Here is a 20,761-nt window from a genome sequence, read left to right as displayed (position 1 = left end):
GATCATGGAGAAAGCAAGAGAATTCCAGAAAAACGTCTATTTCTGCTTCATTGACTATGCTAAAGCCTTTGATTGTGTGGATCACAACAAACTGTGGCAAATTCTTAAAGTGATGGGAGTACCAGACCACCTTACCTGTCTCCTGAGAAACCTGTACGAGGGTCAAGAAGCAACAGTAAGAACCAGAGATGGAACAACCGATTGGTTCAAAATTGGGAAAGGAGTACGACAAGGCTGCATATTGTCACCCTGCTTATTTAACTTATATGCAGAGTACATCATGAGAAATGCCGGGTTGGATGAATCAGAGGTCGGAATTAAGATTGCTGGGAGAATTATCAACAACCTCCGATATGCAGACGATACCACCCTAATGGCAGAAAGCGAAGAGGATCTCAAGAGCCTCTTGTTGAGGGTGAAAGAGGAGAGTGCAAAAGCTGGTTTGAAACTCAACATTAAAAAAACTAAGATCATGTCATCTGGCCCTATCACTTCCTGGCATATAGAAGGGGAAGAAATGGAAGCAGTGACAGATTTTACTTTCTTGGGCTCCAAGATCACCACAGATGGTGACTGTAGCCATGAAATTAAAAGACGCTTGCTCCTTGGGAGGAAAGCTATGGCCAACCTAGACAGCATAGTAAGAAGCAGAGACATCACCTTGCCGACAAAGGTCCGTCTAATCAAAGCTATGGTTTTCCCAGTAGTAATGTATGGCTGTGAGAGCTGGACTATAAGGAAGGCTGAGCGCCGAAGAATTGATGCTTTCGAACTGTGGTGCTGGAGAAGACTCTTACGAGTCCCCTGGACTGCAAGGAGGTCAAATCAGTCCATCCTAAAGGAAATCAACCCTGACTGCTCATTGGAAGGACAGATACTGAAGCTGAAGCTCCAATATTTTGGCCACCTAATGCGAAGAGAAAACTCCCTGGAAAAGACCCTGATGCTGGGAAAGACTGAAGGCAAAAGGAGAAGGGGACGGCAGAGGATGAGATGGCTAGATAGCATCACCGATGCAACGAATATGAACTTGAGCACGCTCCGGGAGAGAGCGCAGGACAGGAAGGCCTGGCGTGCTATGGTCCATGGGGTCACGAAGAGTCGGACACGACTGAACGACTGAACAACAACAACAACATAGTTCTCTAGCTTCCTTCTATATCTTTAAAGTTGAATAAACAGTTGTTACCTTGTAATTTATAAATCCTGCCATCGTCTTGATTTCCAGCATATTGGTTTCATGAGCTCTCAATTCATGTACAAGATTATATGCAGTTCTGTAGTTTCTAAATAAGACATTTTATTCATTTATAAAATAAATAGAAGAAGATATAGTGAACACACAATCTAGAAAGGTCCAAAACAAATGTAACAAATCCTGGTGCTCCCCTTTCTCCTCAGCACGAATAATGAATCCCTCTAGGATATTAACAACACACTGAAGCTACTCAAAGTTATATTTACTCAAAGGAGGGCAAGCCAATCCTCCTTGAATCCTGCAATTAGTGCACTGCTGTGCCTCCTCTCAGATAATTTCTCAAGAAACCAGTATTCTAGCTGTATGCTGAAAGGATTTGTTCACCATGCTGTAGTGAATGAGTCCCTTTTAGGATTAAACGTGTGTACTGCTTCTCCTTTGCCTGAGTAAAGTTCCTTGATGGGAGATACAACATACTCCTTGAAGTAGTGCAAATGCATATCAGAAACATAGGAAACATAGGAAGCTGCCTTATACTGAGTCAGCCCATTGGTCCATCCAGCCCAGTATCATCAGCTCTAACTGGCAGTGGCTCTCCAGGATTTCAGGCAGGATTCCTTTCTAGCCTTACTAGGAGATGCCAGGGATTGAACTTGGGACCTCCTGTATGTAAAGCATGTGCTCTACCACTGAGCTATGGTCCCCCCTTTACTCAGGGAGAGCAACAACATGCTGCTTTAGAAATGACAGTACTCTCCTTTCCACTGTCTCCCATCCCCACCCCTCCCACAAGTGGACGAGACCCTTTTCTTTATGCGGGGGAAGTAGTAAGATTATGGCTCCGTATGAGTACTTACTTTAGAGCATTCTGTGTGTCCTGCTTCAACTCACTGAAGAATGCTATTTTGAATTGATGTCTAACAAACAAAAGCTGCAACACAACCAATTTGCAACATTTCAAAACTGTGATCTTAATTTTTAACCACCAATGTTTTAACATAGACAAGAGCAATAAAGACCAGTATCAGGCTCAGATACTGCCAAAAAACAACCAGCAATTGAAGACACTTATTTCGATAGGCTTTTACTTTTATTGTATATGTTTTACTCTTGCTGCTGCTAGATTTTAATTAATTTAATTTCTATCCCACATTTCTGCCAAAATGGCACTCAACGTGACTAATAAAATGCAAGTTAAAAAAAATTAAACCATAACATAAAAACTGAACCATAGAAACACAATTTAAAAAAAGACAATAAAGTAACCTCAGCATGTATGTTGAAGTCCCCCAACAGAACAAGCCAGGGAGACTCTAGCACCACCCCTGAGACCACACCAGCTAGTTCAGGAAGGGAGCCTGGTAGGTAGTACACCAACAGAGTGCCTATTCTGTCCCGAACACCCACCTTCCACTTAAAATTGAAGGACTGCGTGATGGGGCACCTGATCAAGTGGATAAGAGTCATGATAAATCACCGCAACTCCACCTCCCCACCTCCCAGGTCTTGCCTACTGCAACTTGGGGAACCCAGGTGGGCAAACCTGGGGAGATTTACTCCCCCAGTCTCATCCAACCAGGCCTCTGTGGTACAGGCTGTGTGCATTGCTTTAAGTGTTGGTTGCATTTTGTTATTGGTTTTATAAAATGTTGCACTTGCATTCTCATTGATTACATTATATGGTTTTAGGAGTATGTTGTACCTTGCTCTGGGAACCTTTAATAGAAGAGTGGGATATAATTCTCTCCCATGAGACAGCTTCCCAGTCAAAGTGATGAACTGAAGAGCAGTATTTCCTGCTACTGAAAATAAGCCTTTGAGCAGAATCCAACGGGGCCGCTGCACTTACGTAACTGATGTTGCAATAGCGTAAGCTGGCATGACGGGTTTTCCAGGGAAACCCATTGTGCTAGCTTATGCTATTGGCACTGCACTAGAGGTTGTTTACGCTAGCACTAGGTCAATTGCATAACCACAGCACCCCCGTTGGATACTACCCATTATGTTGAAATGGGTACACATTTCACTTGGTACACACTTGGAAAGTACACATTTATTTTAATACCAGTTTACCCACTGATGTCTGAATGGTGGGAGCATTCAGTGGGTAACTCTTAAAAAAAATACATAACAATAACAAGATTTGCAATAAATTCTGTACTGCTAAATACTTCAGCAATGGTAGACAGATAATTCTAATAGAAGTTATTAGTTATACCTGATGTGTTGTTTTGTTTAGATATTCTTTATGAGATTTTACCCTTCGGATTTCTGTATAGTAGTAGGTCTGTGCATGTTCATAGAAAGCATTCTCTAACCTATGAAGGAAAATGGCACACAACGTCTTAAAAATAAAATTAGAAAGAGGACATCCAACATATGCAGAAGTCAAATTACAATTTGAAGCAATTTGCTATGCTCTGAAAATAAAGCTGGCACGTAAGTAACTAGAATGGACCTCTGATGAGGCTCGGGACTTCCCCACACAAATTGCTCAAAATTCACCCCAACTATATTTTACATTTTCAAGTCAAATCAATTTGGTGAACATTATATAAGAATGCCCCTTCATGGATCACTGCCTTGCTGCGGAAAAAGGGACTTGCGTAACTCAGTGAAGCCATAAGCTATGCCGTGCAGGGCCACCCAAGACGGACAGGTCATGGCAGAGAGTTCTGACACAATGTGGTCCACTGGAGAAGGAAATGGCAACCCACTCCAGTATTCTTGCCAAGAAAACCCCATGGAACGTATCACAAGGCTACGGGAGAGAGCACAGGACAGGAAGACCTGGCGTGCTATGGTCCATGGGGTCACGAAGAGTTGGACACGACTGAACGACTGAACAACAACATATAAGAATGACCCATAATAACCATGCTTATACAGGGGTAGGATATTCCTACTTATGAAGATGAGATTTATAACATCTGATTCAACCACAACCTGCCTTTGTTGTGATGTTTTCCAAAAACACATCTTAAATTAATATTTAAAACATTTTTATACTACTCTTCATCCTTTTTGGATTTCAGTTTGGCGTAAAACAAATGACACAGAACACAAACTGCAGGACACAACTGCAGAACACAAAGAAAAAGACCTACTACTCCCAGCATTCTCCAGCCCGCATGTTTCTACTTTTTTCTGTCTAAACATAGCATAGAATTGCACCCTAAAATGCCTGGGTAAACAAAATGTTTTCATCCAACACCAAAATGATTGTAACACTGGCATGGTACTAGGTGAGCTTCCCGAGAGAGGTTATTCCAGAGCTGGGGTACCACTGCTGAAAAAGCCCTCTGTTGTTCCTAAAAATACTGTACCTCAGAGGAGGCACCTGAAGGAGAGCTTCAGCAGAAGATCTCAAAACACAGGCAGATGTATCTATCTATAGGCCAGCTGCGTTGAATGGGGGCACATAGCCTTTCCAGAATTAAAATGGAGGTGGATTAATGTTTTACTAGAAACACATAAAATGTAAATAATGATTTTCGTAGATGTTCTATACTTTATGTCAAACGGTAAAAAGATTGAAAGAAACAACACATCTGAAAGATAACGTGTTTAATTTGGAGATGTTTTAAAACAGTCCACAACTCCTTTCTTAAAGGTAGCCATATGAACACCCTTATATGTTTACTCAGAACTAAGTCCCAGTGAGCTCAATGGGGCTTACTTGGAAACATGCATGGACAGGATTTCAGCCATCATCAAGAAAAGGCATAGAAAGGCCTATCTCTCCCATAATTAACTTACCTTATAATATAACCTACAAGATGATCAGTGTGTGGCAAAACAAACAGGGATTTTCCAGAGAGATCACAAGCATTGCATAAAGCTCCTGCTCTGTCAGAAGCAATAACATCTTCTCCTTAAAAAAAAAACAACACCCAACAACATTAAGAAACTATATGAAAAACCTTAATCTACAGTCTTCACAAACCTTATTAAGCTACATCTACAAAATAGTAAATTGCCATCTACTTCATCTGAAACGTTATAGATCACTCCAGTGGTTCTCAACCGGTGGTGTGCATACCACTGGTGGGACGTAGAAGTAGTCTAGGTGGAATGTGGGGTTTTCATAGCAATAACTAAAAATTCCCTTAGGAATAATACTACTGCAATTTTTTAATTATCTTTATTTTACAGTAGCAGTAACATTTATACTCAGCAGTATTGTTACAATTTTCAACTACTAATAGAATTATTTTTGTTTCTGTTTTAAAGCCATAGCAATAAAATTTACTCCCCAACAATACTAGTGCATTTTAGGGTGCAATCCTATGGCTGCTAGTCAGGGCTAGATGGCAGCCATAGGATAGGCCGGTTCCCGGGAACCAACCTTGAAGCCCGTGCTTTGAGGCTGGTTCCCTGAGAACCGACCTCCACCCTCCAGCACGCTGCCTTGTAGGCAGCGTGAATTGGCCCTGCACTCCACGCTCGTAAGAACAGTGCAGAGCAGCGAAAACGGGGAGTTCCTGGGGCTGGGCGGAAGTGCCTTTCCAATGTTTCCTATTCGTTGTCCGGCCTCCACCCCACCCTGAATTCCTGCAGCCAAACAGCCGAAATTGGCTGTCTAGCCACAAATGCAAGGTGGCTGAAGCACAGAGGATAAGGATAACAACCCCTCCACGCTGCTCCTGCCCTGCATTGGATAGGCGGTTGCCTCCGAGTTCAGAGGCGGCCGCCGATCCCAATAGGATTGTGCCCTTAATGTCTTTAAAACGTACCGTAAATAATAAAATAACAGAATGCCTGTAAACTTATAAATGTCTTTGGAAAAAGTGGGCTTTTTGTTTCTAGCATGGTGGGGCCCAGGTTCCTTGACAGAGTGACTGGTGGGACCTAAGATATGAAAGGTTGAGAACCACTGGTCAGTCAATGACTTCATGGAGTAGTTTTTAGAGCTGTATAGGTAAAGAGAAAATCTCACAAAAGGAGACTCCAGTTCTCCATAGCCCATTACAGCAGAGGTTTCACAAGCTATTCTGACCCCAGTGCTCCTCAGTTATAAATTACAACGGATAGCACCAGCTGGAGTGATCTTCTGATCCATTAACAGTGAAGGGGCAATAACCTGACTGCTTTCAAGCTGCAAAACTAATCTGTGGTTCAGCATAACCTGCATCTCTGAAGTGAGCAGCTTTGCTCTGAAACATGGTTTGAGAAACTGGCCAGATATGTAGCTCCTATAAATTTATTTATATGAATGATTAATGAAGATTTTGCATCTTGGAGAAGTATTACAAAATACAATGGAAAACCTTAAATGCATTTTCACATTCTCTAGCAGCTTGGACCCCCAAATGCAATAATTTAACAGATTTGGTTTTTTAGATTTCAGTTATATTATATTAAATGGCTTGGATCCCCAGAGAAGTTAAGAACGTTCATGAAAGGAAAGTTTCTTACCAGCCCGCCCCCGTAGCCACCCAAGCTCTCCCACAAAAAGCCTCACTGGAGGATTGGAGGGCCCTCCTGAACAATGTTAGCAGGGTGTGGATGGTCACTGGGGGAGTGAGAATAATCCCACCCAATTTTGTGTGATTCCACCCTCCTGCAAATGCAATCCCATATTGATCAGGAGGGTCCACCAATCCTCCAAAGAGGTTTCTCGGTGGTCACAAGTGATTAAAGGGAAGAGGAGGCTACAGGAAACCTTCATTCTGTGAATTTTTTAATGGTAACTTATCTAGGGATCCAAGCCAATATCTCTTTATTAAAATGTCTCTTCCTAAATAAATCCCTTATATTTGTCTTGTGTTCTAATTTTGAAGTCTTTCCTAGTGAAATATAATCTTACCCAACTATTGTATACTACAAGCTGTAGCACTGCTACACAAAAATGTGGAACCTACAGTTTATACCATGTTTTTGTATGGTCACTGCCTTCCAATCAAAAATAACTACATAGCGCAATTTAGATGACTGTGTTTATTTCAAACCTGATCATTTCAGCTTTCATCTCAAGTCAAAATGTACATTACCTGGAGGTAATGGTGTTTTCTTTTGAATCAAAACTACAGCAACTTTTGTGTTTCTTCCCTGCAAACTCTGCCTGTAAGAACAATACATAATGCCACCCTCAGGATTGTATGAAGCGGAACTTTTAAGTCTATAAAAATACCATACGTATTGAAAAGTTACATGAAGTAAAACCTAATCAACTAAAAGCAGGCATACTTTGTTCTTCTTTTAGACAGACAACAGCAAATACACTATATGGTGTGTGTGTGTGTGTGTGTGTGTGATGTATAAATCTCATGGGGCTCAGAAGGAGAAGGAATCTTACTTGCCACTTATGTCAGATTTCTTAAGGGGGGCACAGAATCTAAAAAAGGGGGGGTTCAGCATTGCAATTTGGACACTATAAAGTTTCTGATTTAAAGGGCCCTCTCATATGTGAAAGTCAGCAACATGTATTCTAGAAGAAGAAGAAAGGAGCATGTGAAACATGACTTTTTTCTAGGCACATTTGCATTAAGCAAACAAAGAACAGTTAAGACTTCAGAAATCAACTGAAATTATACCTGACAATTTCAACTCTAGTAGCACACTCTGACTGTTTTTCTTTCCACTGTGGCTCATCCCAGTCCAGTTCATAGAACACCACAACAAGTGCAGGCACCAAATTCAGATGCTTGTTCATCCAACCAGTCTTCAAGATGCCTTTTGGAATGTACCATTCATATGACGTTCTCTGCAAGCATTGACAAACTTAAAGTGAGCTGCCCTCTCTGTTCTTATGTACATTTGGACAATTTCTTATACATTTGTGCCAGGCCTTAAACATTCTACTTTTTCCCATGCCACTCTTGATCATGGCTATTGGAAGTTACATAAGGAACAAAACCTTTGTCTTCCTTACCCTAATATTACAATCTTAAGCACATACACTAGGAAGTACATCTCACTAGACTGAGGAGGCTTACTTCTGAGTAAACATGTTTAAGATTGCACTACGTTTGTCTCAACAGAACTGCAAACCAACATCATGTTTTGTGCAAGATACAGTGGAGGGTTTCCAGCCTATTTAATTACTCAGTTTTTAGATTTAAGCTACAATACCTCACTTGCATTTGAAAGCTTCCCTTTAACAGTGTTAATTGCAGCATTTAAATAACCTTCAAGTGGGAAACTGATTACTCAAACACTCAAAGAATCACTGCAGATAGCAACTTATTCATTGTAAAATAAAGTTAGTGTCAACACATGATCCTTGACTTTCATATTATAAGACTTAAAGCAATACCTTTGTTCTACATTTAGGATACTCATGATCACCGGGGAGTACTTTAAAAGAAATTGGTACTCTGTCCGCTCTCCTGTTAGCACAAAAGGCATCCCAAACTGCCCGATGAACAGCATTATACACTACATCCAATCCTGTGAGTGTAACAAACGCCATAGGCCGGCAACATAGCTCCACTGGAAAGTCCCACTGTGAAGGGCTCATCTTGACAGTATGCAATAAAATCTGAAATAGTAAGGTTACATATATTCAAAACAATTTTTCCAACAAATATTCCAACACGTATTATTGGCACATTGATAGCCTAAAACGGAAAAAAATAGAACTCTTCCAATGCTGTTGTTTTTAAATTTCCCTGTACGATCTCACTAAACTCTTCTCCTATCCAAAAGCTGATAATACAGGTGTCTATAATTTATACTACTACAGCATATTAAAATATTAAGATTGAACGGCTTCCACTATCTTGTTTGCACTTTGATGGGAAAAGCCACAACCAGTGAAATTTTCATTTTTACACTCTTAAAGCTGAATATATCTACTCCTAGTCTGATCCCAACAACCCCCCACCCAGATTTAACAATATATTTGCAATGTGGAGGGGTGGGTAGATTGCTTATGGGAAAAATGTGCAATCGTTAACATATATTATTGCTGGATTTATAGGTTGCGATATCTACAACTAGAGTTGATAAGCTCTTGTTCAGAGATGATCCTGAAGGTTCTCCTTCAGGTGAGGACTGGCAACCTATGTAAAGCTGACAGATTGACTCCAAACCAACAAACAACCTTTAGTTTCAGGATTTACACATATAGTACTTTAGGACTAACAAATACTGATGTTTGACTTACTTTCTTTGTATGTGTAAGTCCAAGTGCTGAGTATGCATGACCTTTCATACACTCAAGGCATTTATCTAAGCCAGGATGTAGAATTCCACCTTACTGACAAGTGTATAACAAGTCAAATCAAAAGGAAGAGATGCAACCACTCTAGGTTCTAGTAGACATTGCAGTATAGCCCCCATGTGCCTTGAAGTAGTTTTGCCTGTAGTCTAAACAGGGGGGGGGGATCTCCAGATGTTTTGAACTTCAACTCACAGCATTCCTCACCATTGGCCAGGATAGCAGGGGCTTCTGGGAGTTGAAATCCAAAACATCTGGAGATCTACCTTCCACCCACCCCTGGGGTCTAAACTGAACTAGGCAGAAGGGCAAGGTACAACTCTAGGCCATAGCCTGGCCTATAGGCCACCCTGCTGCTACCCATGGGTACTTCAACAGGTTGCCTGCCTAGGATCTTTTTAAAAAATTAAAAGGAGAATGGGGTTAAACCAAATTAATTCATTAAACCAAATTAATAAGCACGCAGTTAGTGTGCTTATAAGGGCCTTACTACTTCACAAAATCCACCACCAGCCTTTTACTCTGAGGTACATAACGTTTGAGACTTTCTCCCAGCACTCAGCTTCAAGACTTTGGGGAACCCTGGCCAGGAGGACATCAATGGCCCCCTTAAGCAGAGAGAGCAACACAGAGACCAAATAGTTCGTACGTCAAGCGAGCCCACACGCCAATTTAATATACTGTGCATTTTTTGCTCTCTTCTATTTATGCATAGATCTTATTTGCTGCTATTATAATTTTATTGGTTTGATTGGATTAATTGCATTGTTTTGGTAACTTCCGTCAGCCGCCTTGGGAGCTCTGCAGGCTGAAGGTATGGGATATGAAATGTAATGGGCTGGGTCTAGGCACAGTTACATCTAGAGCAGACCCATGACTAACTGAAGTCCCACTGGCTGGCCGGGCCATGCTAGGAGTTGTAGCCCAACACCTCTGCAGGGCACCAGCTTGGGGAAGGCTGGTCTGCTATGACTAAGTCTGGGCCCACCCACGCAGCCTTCACCTCCCCAGTCCATCTTGTAACTAAAGGGCAGCGCCACCCATTCCATAACCGCTTTGCCTAGGATCGGCCTGACTTTTCGGAGGTTCTGCCAGCTTCCTGAGCCACCCGGTTTGCCCGTGGGGACGAGGTCGTCCCTGGCCTGGCCACCCGCTGCAGCCAGCTCTGCCTTCTTCAGCGAGCACGTCTGCCGGTCCCGCATCCCCCCCCGGCCGTCCCCTCCTTCTCAACCTCCCTCCGCCCCACCTGCGCTGCAAGGACCCTCCTCAGCGAGGAAGAAGCACCGCACCGCCAGCGGCGGGGGCTCCGCTCAGCCTCCAGTGACACCGCCCATGCAAAGGCCCGGCCCGGCCGCAGGAGAGACAGGGACGACTCCGCGCAGCAGCCGAAGGCCCGAGCTCCGAAGTCAGCAAGCAAGGGGGGAGACGACCAGCTGAGAGCGACAGCTCCAGCCAACCAACGGGCGCGGCGAATGCTGAGTAAACGAAGCCAAGCATTGGAGCGCGCTCGGGGGCGGGCAGAGTTAAAGTTCAACCAAAGGACCAATGAAAAGAGGAAGGGGCAAGGAGGCGGGGCGACGACCACGGACCGCCCCGGCTTGGGGGCAGCCGAGGGAAACCAGAGGGCGTCGCTGAAGGGACCGGGCCAATAGTTGGCCGGAACAAGTTGAACGCGGTAGGCGCGCTATCCAATAAGTGGTAAGGAGGCGAGGCCCGCCACCCCTCCTCCCTCTTGTCATTTTCGGCGCCTGCGCACAGCGGGCCAGTCGGGGGTGCGCGGGTCCCACTCTGTGTTAGCGGCAAGGCAGACGCCCCGGCTCCCCGAAGGACGGTGGGAGGGGGTGCAGTGGAAGGGATCCAGGGAGGAGGGTCTTCTCCGGCGTCGAGTCATGACGGCGAACGAGGACCAGGAGGTGAGAGGCGGACGAGGCGAAAAGACCACGCTGAGGGGAGCGGCGTGCCGGTGACGAAGGGGTTAAGGCACCTTCGGAAGGGGCGGGGCTAGCGAGTGCAGAGAGCCCCCCCTCGTTCCAGCCTTCTTCCTGTCCCTGGGGGGGGCGGCTTTTGGAGAGGGGGTGGCGTGCTGCTTTGTCACAGCCTTCCCCAATCGGGTGCCCTCCAGATGTGTTGCACGCCAACTCCCATCGACCCCAGCCAGTGTGGTCAGGAATGCTGGGAGCTGTGGTCCAAAACATCTCCAGGGGACCAGACTGGGGAAGGCTGCTCTGTCAGCTGCATGATAGATAGAAAATCCATGATGGGGAGAAAATCAACAGGTGAATTTATTTACTGTGCTGCAGCCTTCCCCCAACCTGGTGCCTTCCAGATGCGATGGGCTACAACTCCTGTTATCCCTAGCCAGCACGCTGGCTGGGGGTAATAGGAGTTGTAGCCCAGCGCAACTGGAAGGCATGGGGGTTGGGGAAGGCTGCTCTATTGTGCAATAAGATTTAAGATGAAGTTAATTCAATATTAATATTGAAATGGACTGCACACAATTTAAGAAGTAATCATGCAAACAGGGGCCACCAAGAGCACAAACCACCTCTGTTAGCTATGTGCCCATGGTCCTCTACTGTAGTATTACCCTTATTTATGACTGTCTTTCAGCTTTTACAGACATGTGATTTTTTATGTCTGATTTTCAGATTTTAAACTGTTAACAGTTTTCTTGTACTTCCTTTCAGATGGAGTTAGAAGCCTTACGTTCAATTTATGAAGGCGATGAGTGTTTTAGGGAACTTAGTCCCATTTCCTTTCAATATAGGGTGAGTGTGTATGAAGACATTTAATTAAAAGTAATCCATATTTACTTGAAATTTTTAGGTTCTGATTTGTACAAAAAGGTATGAGAATCTTTGAGAGCCAGTGTGGTGTAGTGGCTAGAGTGTTGGACTGGGAGTCGGGAGATCCGGGTTCTAGTCCCCACTCGGCCATGGAAGCTCACTGGGTGACTTTGGGCCAGTCACACACTCTTAGCCCAGCCTATCTCACAGGGTTCTTGTTGTGAGGCTAAAATGGAGAGGAGGAGATTATGTATGCCGCCTTGGGTTCCTTAGGAGGAAAAAAGGTGGGATATAAATGTAATAAATATCTGAGCAACTCAGGATTGAATCTAGCATTAGTCCTACTTAGAGTAGACCCATTGAAATGAGTGGTACTTCTGATAGTTAGACTCACTTAAGTCCCATTCATTTCAATGGGTGTACTCTATGGGTCCTACTGTAAGTTGGACTAACACTGGATTCAATCCATGGTTCAATTACAAGGGCAGAAATACACTGAAAGGTTATATGGATGCTGAAGGGGGGGGGGGCATAGCTCAGTGGTACAGCACATGTTTTGCATGCAGAAGGTCCCAGGTTCAATCCCCGGCATATCCAGGTAGGGCTAGGAAGGAATCCTGCCTAAAACTCTGGAGAACCACTGCCAGTCAGTGTTAATAATACTTGGCTAGATGGACCAATGGTATAAGGCAGTTTCCTATGAAGGCTTAAGGCTATAGGTTAACATAGAAATCGTATGTACCATAATTATTAAATTACTTTAAAAAGGTAACTTTGCAGTACGGTCATATGCATGTTTACTCAGAAATAAGTCCCACTGTGTTCAGCTTACTCAACAGTGCGTTTAGGATTGCAGCCTCAAGCTTATTATGAAAGACCAGGTGTAAATTCAGAGTTAGAAGTACAGACCTCAAATTGGTAGTTATATCTGAAGGGGAGGACTGAGCTGAAGGAGCTGTTGACTTGCTTTAGCAGACCAACTACTTTGTAGTAAAGGGGTTGTCTTTATTAATTGTAAAAGGGGAGCAAAATACTTCCAAGAACCTGGTCAGATACTCATTTCTTACACCTGAGCTGAGTAAGAGCTCAGGCTTGCACTCTCTCCCCAAGGAGAAAATAACAACTAACCTAGTGTAATATGGGTTTATCTGTACCTGATTTCTGTGAGCTCACTATTTACTCCCTTGCCTTCTGAGGACAGATACCAGGTTCAGGGAGATACTTGGTATAGATAAATCTGGTATTGTGCTAAGTTGTTTTTAATGGACAAGAAGGGGCAAGAGCATGTATGAATCTGTGACATGATTTCCCCCATCATACATGGCTCAGAAATCAATGTATTGCTAGGATTTAAATACACAATTGTCTAATACAGTTGTGTAAAAAGTAGTACATTATTTTCATAGGACTGCCAGCATTACAATTGTGAGGTTAGACCTAGATTCATAATTAACAATCTACTTAGAATTACACAATAATGATTCTGTATTTCTTTAGATCGGGATAGATTACCTACGGAACAAATGTCCTTTGGTTATTGATTTCTTGTAGGAGTTTTATGGATTCTATGATGTAATATTTTACATCAGTACTGATTGAATTTGAAGTCTTCCCTTCTGTGAAGACACAATTCTACTTGAAAATTACCAAAATAATAAAATCAACAAGGGGTATAAGAAATGAAGCTGTTACAAAACAAGTGTATTTGTTCTATTGATTAAAAACTAGATTTACTGGATTCCTGCACAGCCATGATTATAAATATTTTTCAGATAGGTGAAAATGGAGACCCTAAAGCCTTTTTAATAGAAATATCATGGCCAGAAACATACCCCCAAACAGCTCCAGTCATATCTATGGATGCATTCTTCAACAATGCCATGTGAGTAGTCCAGCTTTAAGACTTACAAGTGTCTTCCTTCTGGAAAAAAACTTATTTTTCATTTATCTCTATAAGAAAATTCTGTGCTGTTTCCTAGATCCTCAGCCATAAAGCAAAGTATATTGGAAAAATTAATGGAGGAAGTTACAGTTAACCTTGGAACCTCGATGACATACACAATTTTTGAATATGCCAAAGATAATAAAGAACTGTTCATGGAAAACCAGCCTGTTAATACTGTGGTAAGCCTATAATTTCAGTTATTGATCTGTCTCCAAAATATGAATGTTTTTAAATATTAAAAAGCTGATGCCAGGCAAACTGCCAGTGCAAGAATAAATTCACAGTCCTAGAAATCCTTTAGATTCCTATAATCTAGTAACTGGGATACAAATCAGTGTCCTGGATACTGATACTAAAAATGTCTGAATAATCATATCTAGAAAGTGATGGTATATTGTTCTCTGATTACAATATTATATTCACTTCATTAGGTGAATAAGGAGCAATGATTAAAAATAGTACCTGTTATGCCAAATAAAACTGTATGCATTGTCAATGAAGATAATGTTTACTTGCAGAACAAATGTATTTAATAATGAGGTTTCACTTCCAGTAAATGCTAAGTTCCCAGTGTAGTTGTAATTGGAAAAACTTAGCTGGTTCTCATGTAACAGTGGCATTCAGTGGCAAATTGTGCATTAATTAATCCATGATTTGCGGGGATGCGCCTTGTGTGCGAGCTGCTTCCGATTTGCAGCAACAACCTACAAACTCATAGTTTGTTCTTAGGTTAACTTTGGGGTGTTTAACCCACGAATAACCCAAAGTGTACAGGTTTGGAGGTCACACTAATAACCTACAAACAGGGCATTTGTAGGTTGTTCCTGCAAACCGGAAGCAGCGTGCGTCCCCACAAATAATGACTTAAGTAATTAACCCATGATTTGCCAGTGAATGCTGCTGCTATGTGCGAACAGGCTCACTTGTGTGTTTGAAAATCTGAAGCTGTTATCTTTGACTAGATGAAGGAAGCAAGAAACCAAGAATGAGAGGAAACTAACATAAAGTGCCAATAAGTTGCGGAAAATTCTTACTAAAAAGTTACATTTTTAGACAGCATTGAACAATTGCATCTCAACTGGGCATCCTGATACAGCACAACCAAGTAAGAAAAAAGAGAAAAAGGAACAGTTGACTAAAACACAAAAACGAAAGTTAGCAGACAAAACAGGTTTGTATAGGCACTCCATGCTTTTCTTTCTTTCAGATTTTTTTTTAAAGATACATTTTCTTATTCCTAGTCTTGTGTGACTTAGAAATAGGTCTTACCTACACAGAATTTAACAAATATTTGTCATAGAATGTGATTTTACCAGTATAGTATATTATATTTTTGTATAGAGCTGACAATTTGAGGTGCTTTACAAATAATAATAGAATGTTTGACAGTACTTTGTCGTTTATGATTACAGTTAATGTTTTCATTAAACACTGAGTCAGTTGACATATAACACCAAACCATGGTTTGGCACTTTGGGGATAAACCCTGTGCTCATGTGCTTCCGCTTCACCTTTTGCACTTTAGTTTAGTTATTTGCTGGTGAATGACACACAAATCATGGTTTGCTACTGTGTATCTAACAGTAAACTGCTTTGCTGCAAACACGAAAGAGCTAAATAGTAAAGAGTGTGTGTAGGGAAAAGAGGAAATCGCTGAGTCAAAGGACTGGTCATGTTCTGTAGTTTCATGTGAATTGACCGACTGAGTTCAGAATAATTATTTGAATTTAAATCTGAAATTTAAAAATTAACAACTTTTTAATGGTGTTTTTGTTTTGGATAGATCACAAAGGGGAGCTTCCTCGAGGATGGAATTGGGTTGATGTAATCAAGGTAACATGGTTGACAATTTTTTAAAAAAGTAATGCACAAACTTTCAGGAGACTTTTAGCAGCATCTAATCCCTCTCTCTCTGTCTCTTTCTTTTTTTCTTTTTCTTTTACATGAATGTTTTGGACATGAATGACATTTGGATTCTCTCCTTGTTTTTAAGTAGCATGTAAGTATTTCAGTCTTTGAATTGTTGTGCTTGTTTTTGAAATGCATCTTTAATCCCAAGGAAGGTTATCTGGATACCTTTTCTCCTCTGATCGGTTTTTAGGGCATGTTAATACCCTGATCCTAACATGAAAATGATTTACATTGATTTAGGCGTCCAGTCATGCAGTGCAGGAGGAGCAGCAGAGGCCATCTTGCCTCCGTGTTCTCCAGCCTTACAGATTTCGCTAGATGGGGCTTTTTAGCATGTTTAGTGAGGGTGCTTTGGAGGGGGAAGGAAGGAGGCTCAGGATAAATCATATCCTGGTCTCTCTTGTCTCCTCCCCTCCCTGCCTACCAGAACACCCCCTTTCCTCTTCCTCCAAGGTCACTTTTCCAATCTTGGGGGGCAGCTGGTACAGTTCTTTCTGCGCCAGCTGTGAGGAAGAGGACGGTCAGATCTCCAACTCCCCCTTCAGACCTCAGAAGGGGAAATCTGAACAATCCTATGGTCCCTGGAATGCTCACCCAGAGATTGTAGGATTGCTCTCCTAGTATCTTACAAACCTAATGTGTAGCACACAATTGAGCAGAGTAATGGTGAGATGATGGCAGGATTGGTGTGGGGAAGGAGTCACTTGGGTGCCATTTTAAGAGCTTCATACATTGATGTGATTTGCATGCCTAATATTTTATAACAGTTGACAGAAGGATTGTATGAGAAGCAAAACAGAAATGGGCCTGCAAAGTATAGGATACTTGCTGCCACAAGCTACTTTGTCTGATGCAGCCTGATTTTATAAATTTTTGACAAGACTGGCAATTTTATGGACCTATTAAAATGTAATTAGAATGTATTAGATATTCAATATGCATCTAAATGTATTAGAATTCAAAGTAGTAATTGTTTTCATATTAAGCCGCCATGCAGAAAAAGTTAGTTGTGTAATGGAATCTTAGTAGTTTGCAACAAAATTGTCCCATTGATTTCAGTGGGTTTTAAGAGTCTCTAGATTGGGCCAAGAAAAATGCAAGACACTGAACATTTTTTTTTTTTTTACAGCTAAGCAAAACGGGCTCCAAGGATGATGAATAAGTGGATTTTTATATAGGAAATGTCAAGTTTTATTACAACACATTCTAGAGTCAACTACATTTCTTTCTTTTTTCACTTACATTTTATAAAATGACAGTTCCTCATACATTTGAATTTGTAAAGGTGTGCTCAACAGGAATGACATTTTTCTGGTGTTTATCACGTTCTTCATATCACTTGTTTGCCTTTAAGGAAGATGCTGCAGATGGTGGTGTCATTCTATTTGGATTCCAGCTGTCATGACTGTACAACAATATGTAATTTTAATGTATATTGTTTCATACTGTATTAAATCATGAACATCTCTGATGATAAATCAACTAAAGTATGGTTACTTTACGACTCCTATCCCCTAACGAAGTCCCAACCTCCTAATGTGTTGTTTTTATTATGTTCCCAGGCTTATCTAAAGGATTACAAGTTTTGTCTTATTCTGTATTTAATTATTACATAATTACCTCACTGTAATTTCAAATACTATTCATTATTTATCCAGCCTTTGGGCTAAAATATACAACTGTGGGAGTGTTTTAGTAGGCTAAAGTTATGGATAATATGATTTTGCTTGAATTATGATTTTTTAAAATGTATTTTACACCCCAATGCTAGGGTCCCTCTTTAGCAGGGTTGGGGAACCGTGACTCCTCCAGATATTATTGAACTCCAGCTCCGATCAGCCCCAGCTGGCATAGCCAGGGATAATGGGAGTTTTAGTCAAATAATATCTGGAGGGCCAAAAGTTCCTCACTCCTGTGCTATAGCATGGCTTCCTTGCAGTAATATACTCATAATCCTTTGCACTTCATCAGTATAATAGAAACCTAGATAATACCACTCTACACAAAAGATAACCTTGAAACATCTACATCAATTTCCATGGTAACTCTTTGATCATCTATTACTCACAACAATGGTTCATACCAATGATGCACCCACGTTGGTCTGTTGGCTGAATGGGTAATCATTAATCAGTCTCTGACAAAGAAAGAATGCCCCCATTATTTAACTAAAATCAGTCACATAGTCCACATACAGTGTACAGCTAGGGAGGCTACAGTACCTGTGGCACAAGCCCATGGGGCAAGGGGCAGGAGTGTAGCAACAGGGATTATGTTTCCTGTAAGCAAGTCTGTAGTAATAATTCTTCTGCCAGGCAAATAGAAAGGAGGACCATTGTATTGACATAGCTGCCAAGCCCATAGACCAGTGAGCAGCAGGTGGGCATGGATAATCCATTAACCCCCTAGGAGAAGGGTTGAGATCCACTATGTGATCAGTGCTCACACACTGTTGTTAGAACACGCCACATAACCTGTCATATGTTGGGAACAAACATTTCTAAAAGAGGAGATAGGCGTTTGAGTGCCATCCTAGGGAGATGGTGAAGTAACAGCTTGCTTTTAGGGGGTGCTGCAAGCAAAAATTATTATGGATGAAAAAGCAAGAAGGAACAGGGCTAGAAAGTGCACCTCCCACATTAGGGACTAATATCTTACCAAACAACTGCAGCAGTATGCAAAAGAAAGACCTATTATGTGGCCACACAGTGCCCTAGCTTATGACAAGTATGTAGATCAGACTTCATTGAACCATAGCTCAATGGAACAGAACAGCCTTAATACACATAAGGTCCCAAGTTCAATCCCTGGATAAGATTGTAGCTTGGTTTATCACACCAGCACTAACTGGGGAGGGTGGGGGATGTCACAAGGGTGGTTAATAAGCCATGGTGGCATGTTAACCACACCTGTGCATGCTGGCTGATTTTCTTAATTACCCTCTCTGGCTGCAGCTTATGATGTCCAAACCTGGTGAGGGTAGGTGGCTGGGGTGGTTAACAAACCACCTAGCAACCCTACAACAGACTGTGGATTCTGGCCGGTTTGTTAATCACCCCAGCCACCCATCCTTGCTGGGTTGAGACACCACAATGACGAGGGTAACTGGGGAAATAAGCTGGAACATGACTGGCGGGGTGGTTAACAAGCTACTGTGGCTTATTAACCACTGTTGTGTCATGAGAACCCCGTCAGTGAATTGTCAGGATACACCCTATCATTTTTGCTAGTGCTCCAGTGGCCACAGACCTTAAGCATTGTCAGTGCTTAAATGGGAGGCAGCCGTGGTTAACAAATCCCATGCCCTATCCACTGATCCCCTCACGTTATAGCCAAATCATGCCACCTCTTCCACAGGTATAGATGAAAGTACACATTCCCATCTGCCTGTCAGCACAGATGGATGTATATGCTATCCGTCACCACTGACTTGACAGCAAGTGATCTTACCTTTGTATATGAAGTCATTGTTCTCATTTACTCATCTGCAAGGATGGAGCTTTAAATATAATTAGACTTCTGATTATTATATTTTAAAGGGATAGATATAACTCTTAGAACAGTTAATGAATGCCACATGTGGTTGTAAACACACTAGGGAGTAAGCTCAGAACACAGTTGAACTTAGTTCTGAGTAAATGTGTAGGATTGCACGGTATGAAGATCTGTAGTGAAGAAATGATGAGTACTAACACCAACATACATTTTCTCATTTGAAAATGCATTTCTTGTAGTTCATATTGGTCCCTGTCAAAAGGTTGTATTGTACCAGCTTTGGATGCTATCCTGACTCCATTTATTTCAGTTTTGGTTATTTTCTTCCCTTTGTAAATGAGTAAAGGGATGAAAGTAACCATTCCACTGAGTGGGTATGTAAGATGGATTTTGTATAGCTGAGCTTTCTTGTATCAGAAAATTCTCTTTACTACATAAATAGTAATGGAGCGTGAGATGCCTTAATGCTATCTATTTTTTATTGTTGGGGGGAGGGGTTTAAATAAATATTTATCTTCCATATTGTGTATTTATTTGCGTTTAGGCCATATATGCAAACAGTGGGCACAGTGTAACCAAAGCTATGCAGTATTTCAGTGGAAGAGTTGAACACACATTTCAGTCTTCCCTATTAAATTCATTGAGACTTAAAAGTACTTAAATTTGTCTGGACAAGATTATGTGTCTGCGTAGCATTAAATATGGATATCCCAGAAGTCAAGTATTACTATTTATATGGATATCCCAGAAGTCAAGTATTACTATTTATATGGATATCCCAGAAGTCATGTATCACTACTATCAAAACAAAAGTTAACAATATACTAGTAACTGGACAAATCAGAGAAGTGACCCTGTCTGTGTGCCAAGAGCTTCCAATAAAACTAAAGCAAAATATTAAGAGGTGGATAACAAGGGTTGGTTAGGGGTGGCAGAGGGCAGAGTGTAAACATTCAGAAGACAGCATGAAAACGGGTTTATAGATATAGAGGAAAAAGCCATGTAAACCCAAGGTGGATTTTTTGGTAAGGATTTAAAGATGAAGAGGGAGTTTGGTAGAGCAGGGGATTCTGTTCTAGACACAAGCAGCAATGTGCAAGGAGACAATGATGGAAGAAGGGGGAAATGGGACGGGGGATTAACAACAAAAGCAGACGAGTTGGTATATGCTGCAAAGAATATGGAAAATAGTGCCAGGAATAATTGATGTTGAGGTGGCTGACAGCAAGCCAGTGAATATACCTCAAATAAGGGAAATAGTG

At 41.7% G+C, this 20,761-nt stretch overlaps 2 protein-coding genes across 13 annotated transcripts in view; one reads left to right on the top strand and one right to left on the bottom strand.

Moving 5' to 3' along the window:
- TRAPPC11 (trafficking protein particle complex subunit 11) overlaps positions 1–10,814 on the bottom strand; it is a 44,092-nt gene extending 33,278 nt beyond the window's left edge. For 2 of the 6 annotated variants that reach the window (XM_084856515.1, XM_084856516.1), the window contains exons 1-9: positions 10,609–10,695; positions 9,309–9,401; positions 8,457–8,681; positions 7,735–7,904; positions 7,192–7,262; positions 4,958–5,072; positions 3,417–3,516; positions 2,056–2,129; positions 1,190–1,286 (exon numbers count right to left, since the gene is read on the bottom strand). In XM_084856515.1, coding sequence (XP_084712641.1) covers positions 1,190–1,286; positions 2,056–2,129; positions 3,417–3,516; positions 4,958–5,072; positions 7,192–7,262; positions 7,735–7,904; positions 8,457–8,681; positions 9,309–9,356 — 900 coding nt within the window. In that variant the 5' untranslated portion in view covers positions 9,357–9,401; positions 10,609–10,695. Of the gene's footprint in view, positions 1–1,189; positions 1,287–2,055; positions 2,130–3,416; positions 3,517–4,957; positions 5,073–7,191; positions 7,263–7,734; positions 7,905–8,456; positions 8,682–9,308; positions 9,402–10,608 lie in introns of all 6 variants that reach the window. The other 4 variants (XM_084856519.1, XM_084856521.1, XM_084856520.1 and 1 more) reach the window with 4 other exon arrangements.
- Positions 10,815–11,116: 302 nt separating this feature from the next.
- On the top strand, positions 11,117–20,018 carry RWDD4 (RWD domain containing 4). Of its 7 annotated transcripts, none has more exons than XR_014792137.1 (8): positions 11,117–11,275; positions 12,050–12,130; positions 13,921–14,030; positions 14,128–14,272; positions 15,147–15,264; positions 15,877–15,926; positions 17,134–18,957; positions 19,066–20,018. XR_014792137.1 is itself a non-coding variant. In XM_084856524.1 (8 exons), exons 1-8 carry the CDS (start codon positions 11,252–11,254, stop codon positions 17,164–17,166), a joined length of 564 nt encoding a protein of 187 aa, XP_084712650.1. In that variant the 5' UTR covers positions 11,117–11,251; the 3' UTR covers positions 17,167–17,478. The 7 variants fall into 7 exon arrangements, 5 of the variants coding, with proteins under 5 accessions (XP_084712650.1, XP_084712651.1, XP_084712648.1 ...); XM_084856524.1 differs by lacking the exon at positions 19,066–20,018 and adding an exon at positions 16,090–16,092 and having other exon boundaries at positions 17,134–17,478; XR_014792138.1 differs by lacking the exon at positions 11,117–11,275 and adding an exon at positions 11,413–11,638 and having other exon boundaries at positions 17,134–18,778.
- Positions 20,019–20,761: the final 743 nt, after the last annotated feature.

Source organism: Heloderma suspectum, chromosome 5 (genome assembly GCF_057233095.1).
Source record: "Heloderma suspectum isolate Gila_16-S chromosome 5, 16-S_ref, whole genome shotgun sequence".
NCBI classification, from domain to species: Eukaryota; Metazoa; Chordata; class Lepidosauria; order Squamata; family Helodermatidae; genus Heloderma; species Heloderma suspectum.
The sequence above is the reverse complement of the archived record's forward strand: the minus strand, read 5'-3'. Positions and strand labels throughout refer to the sequence as shown.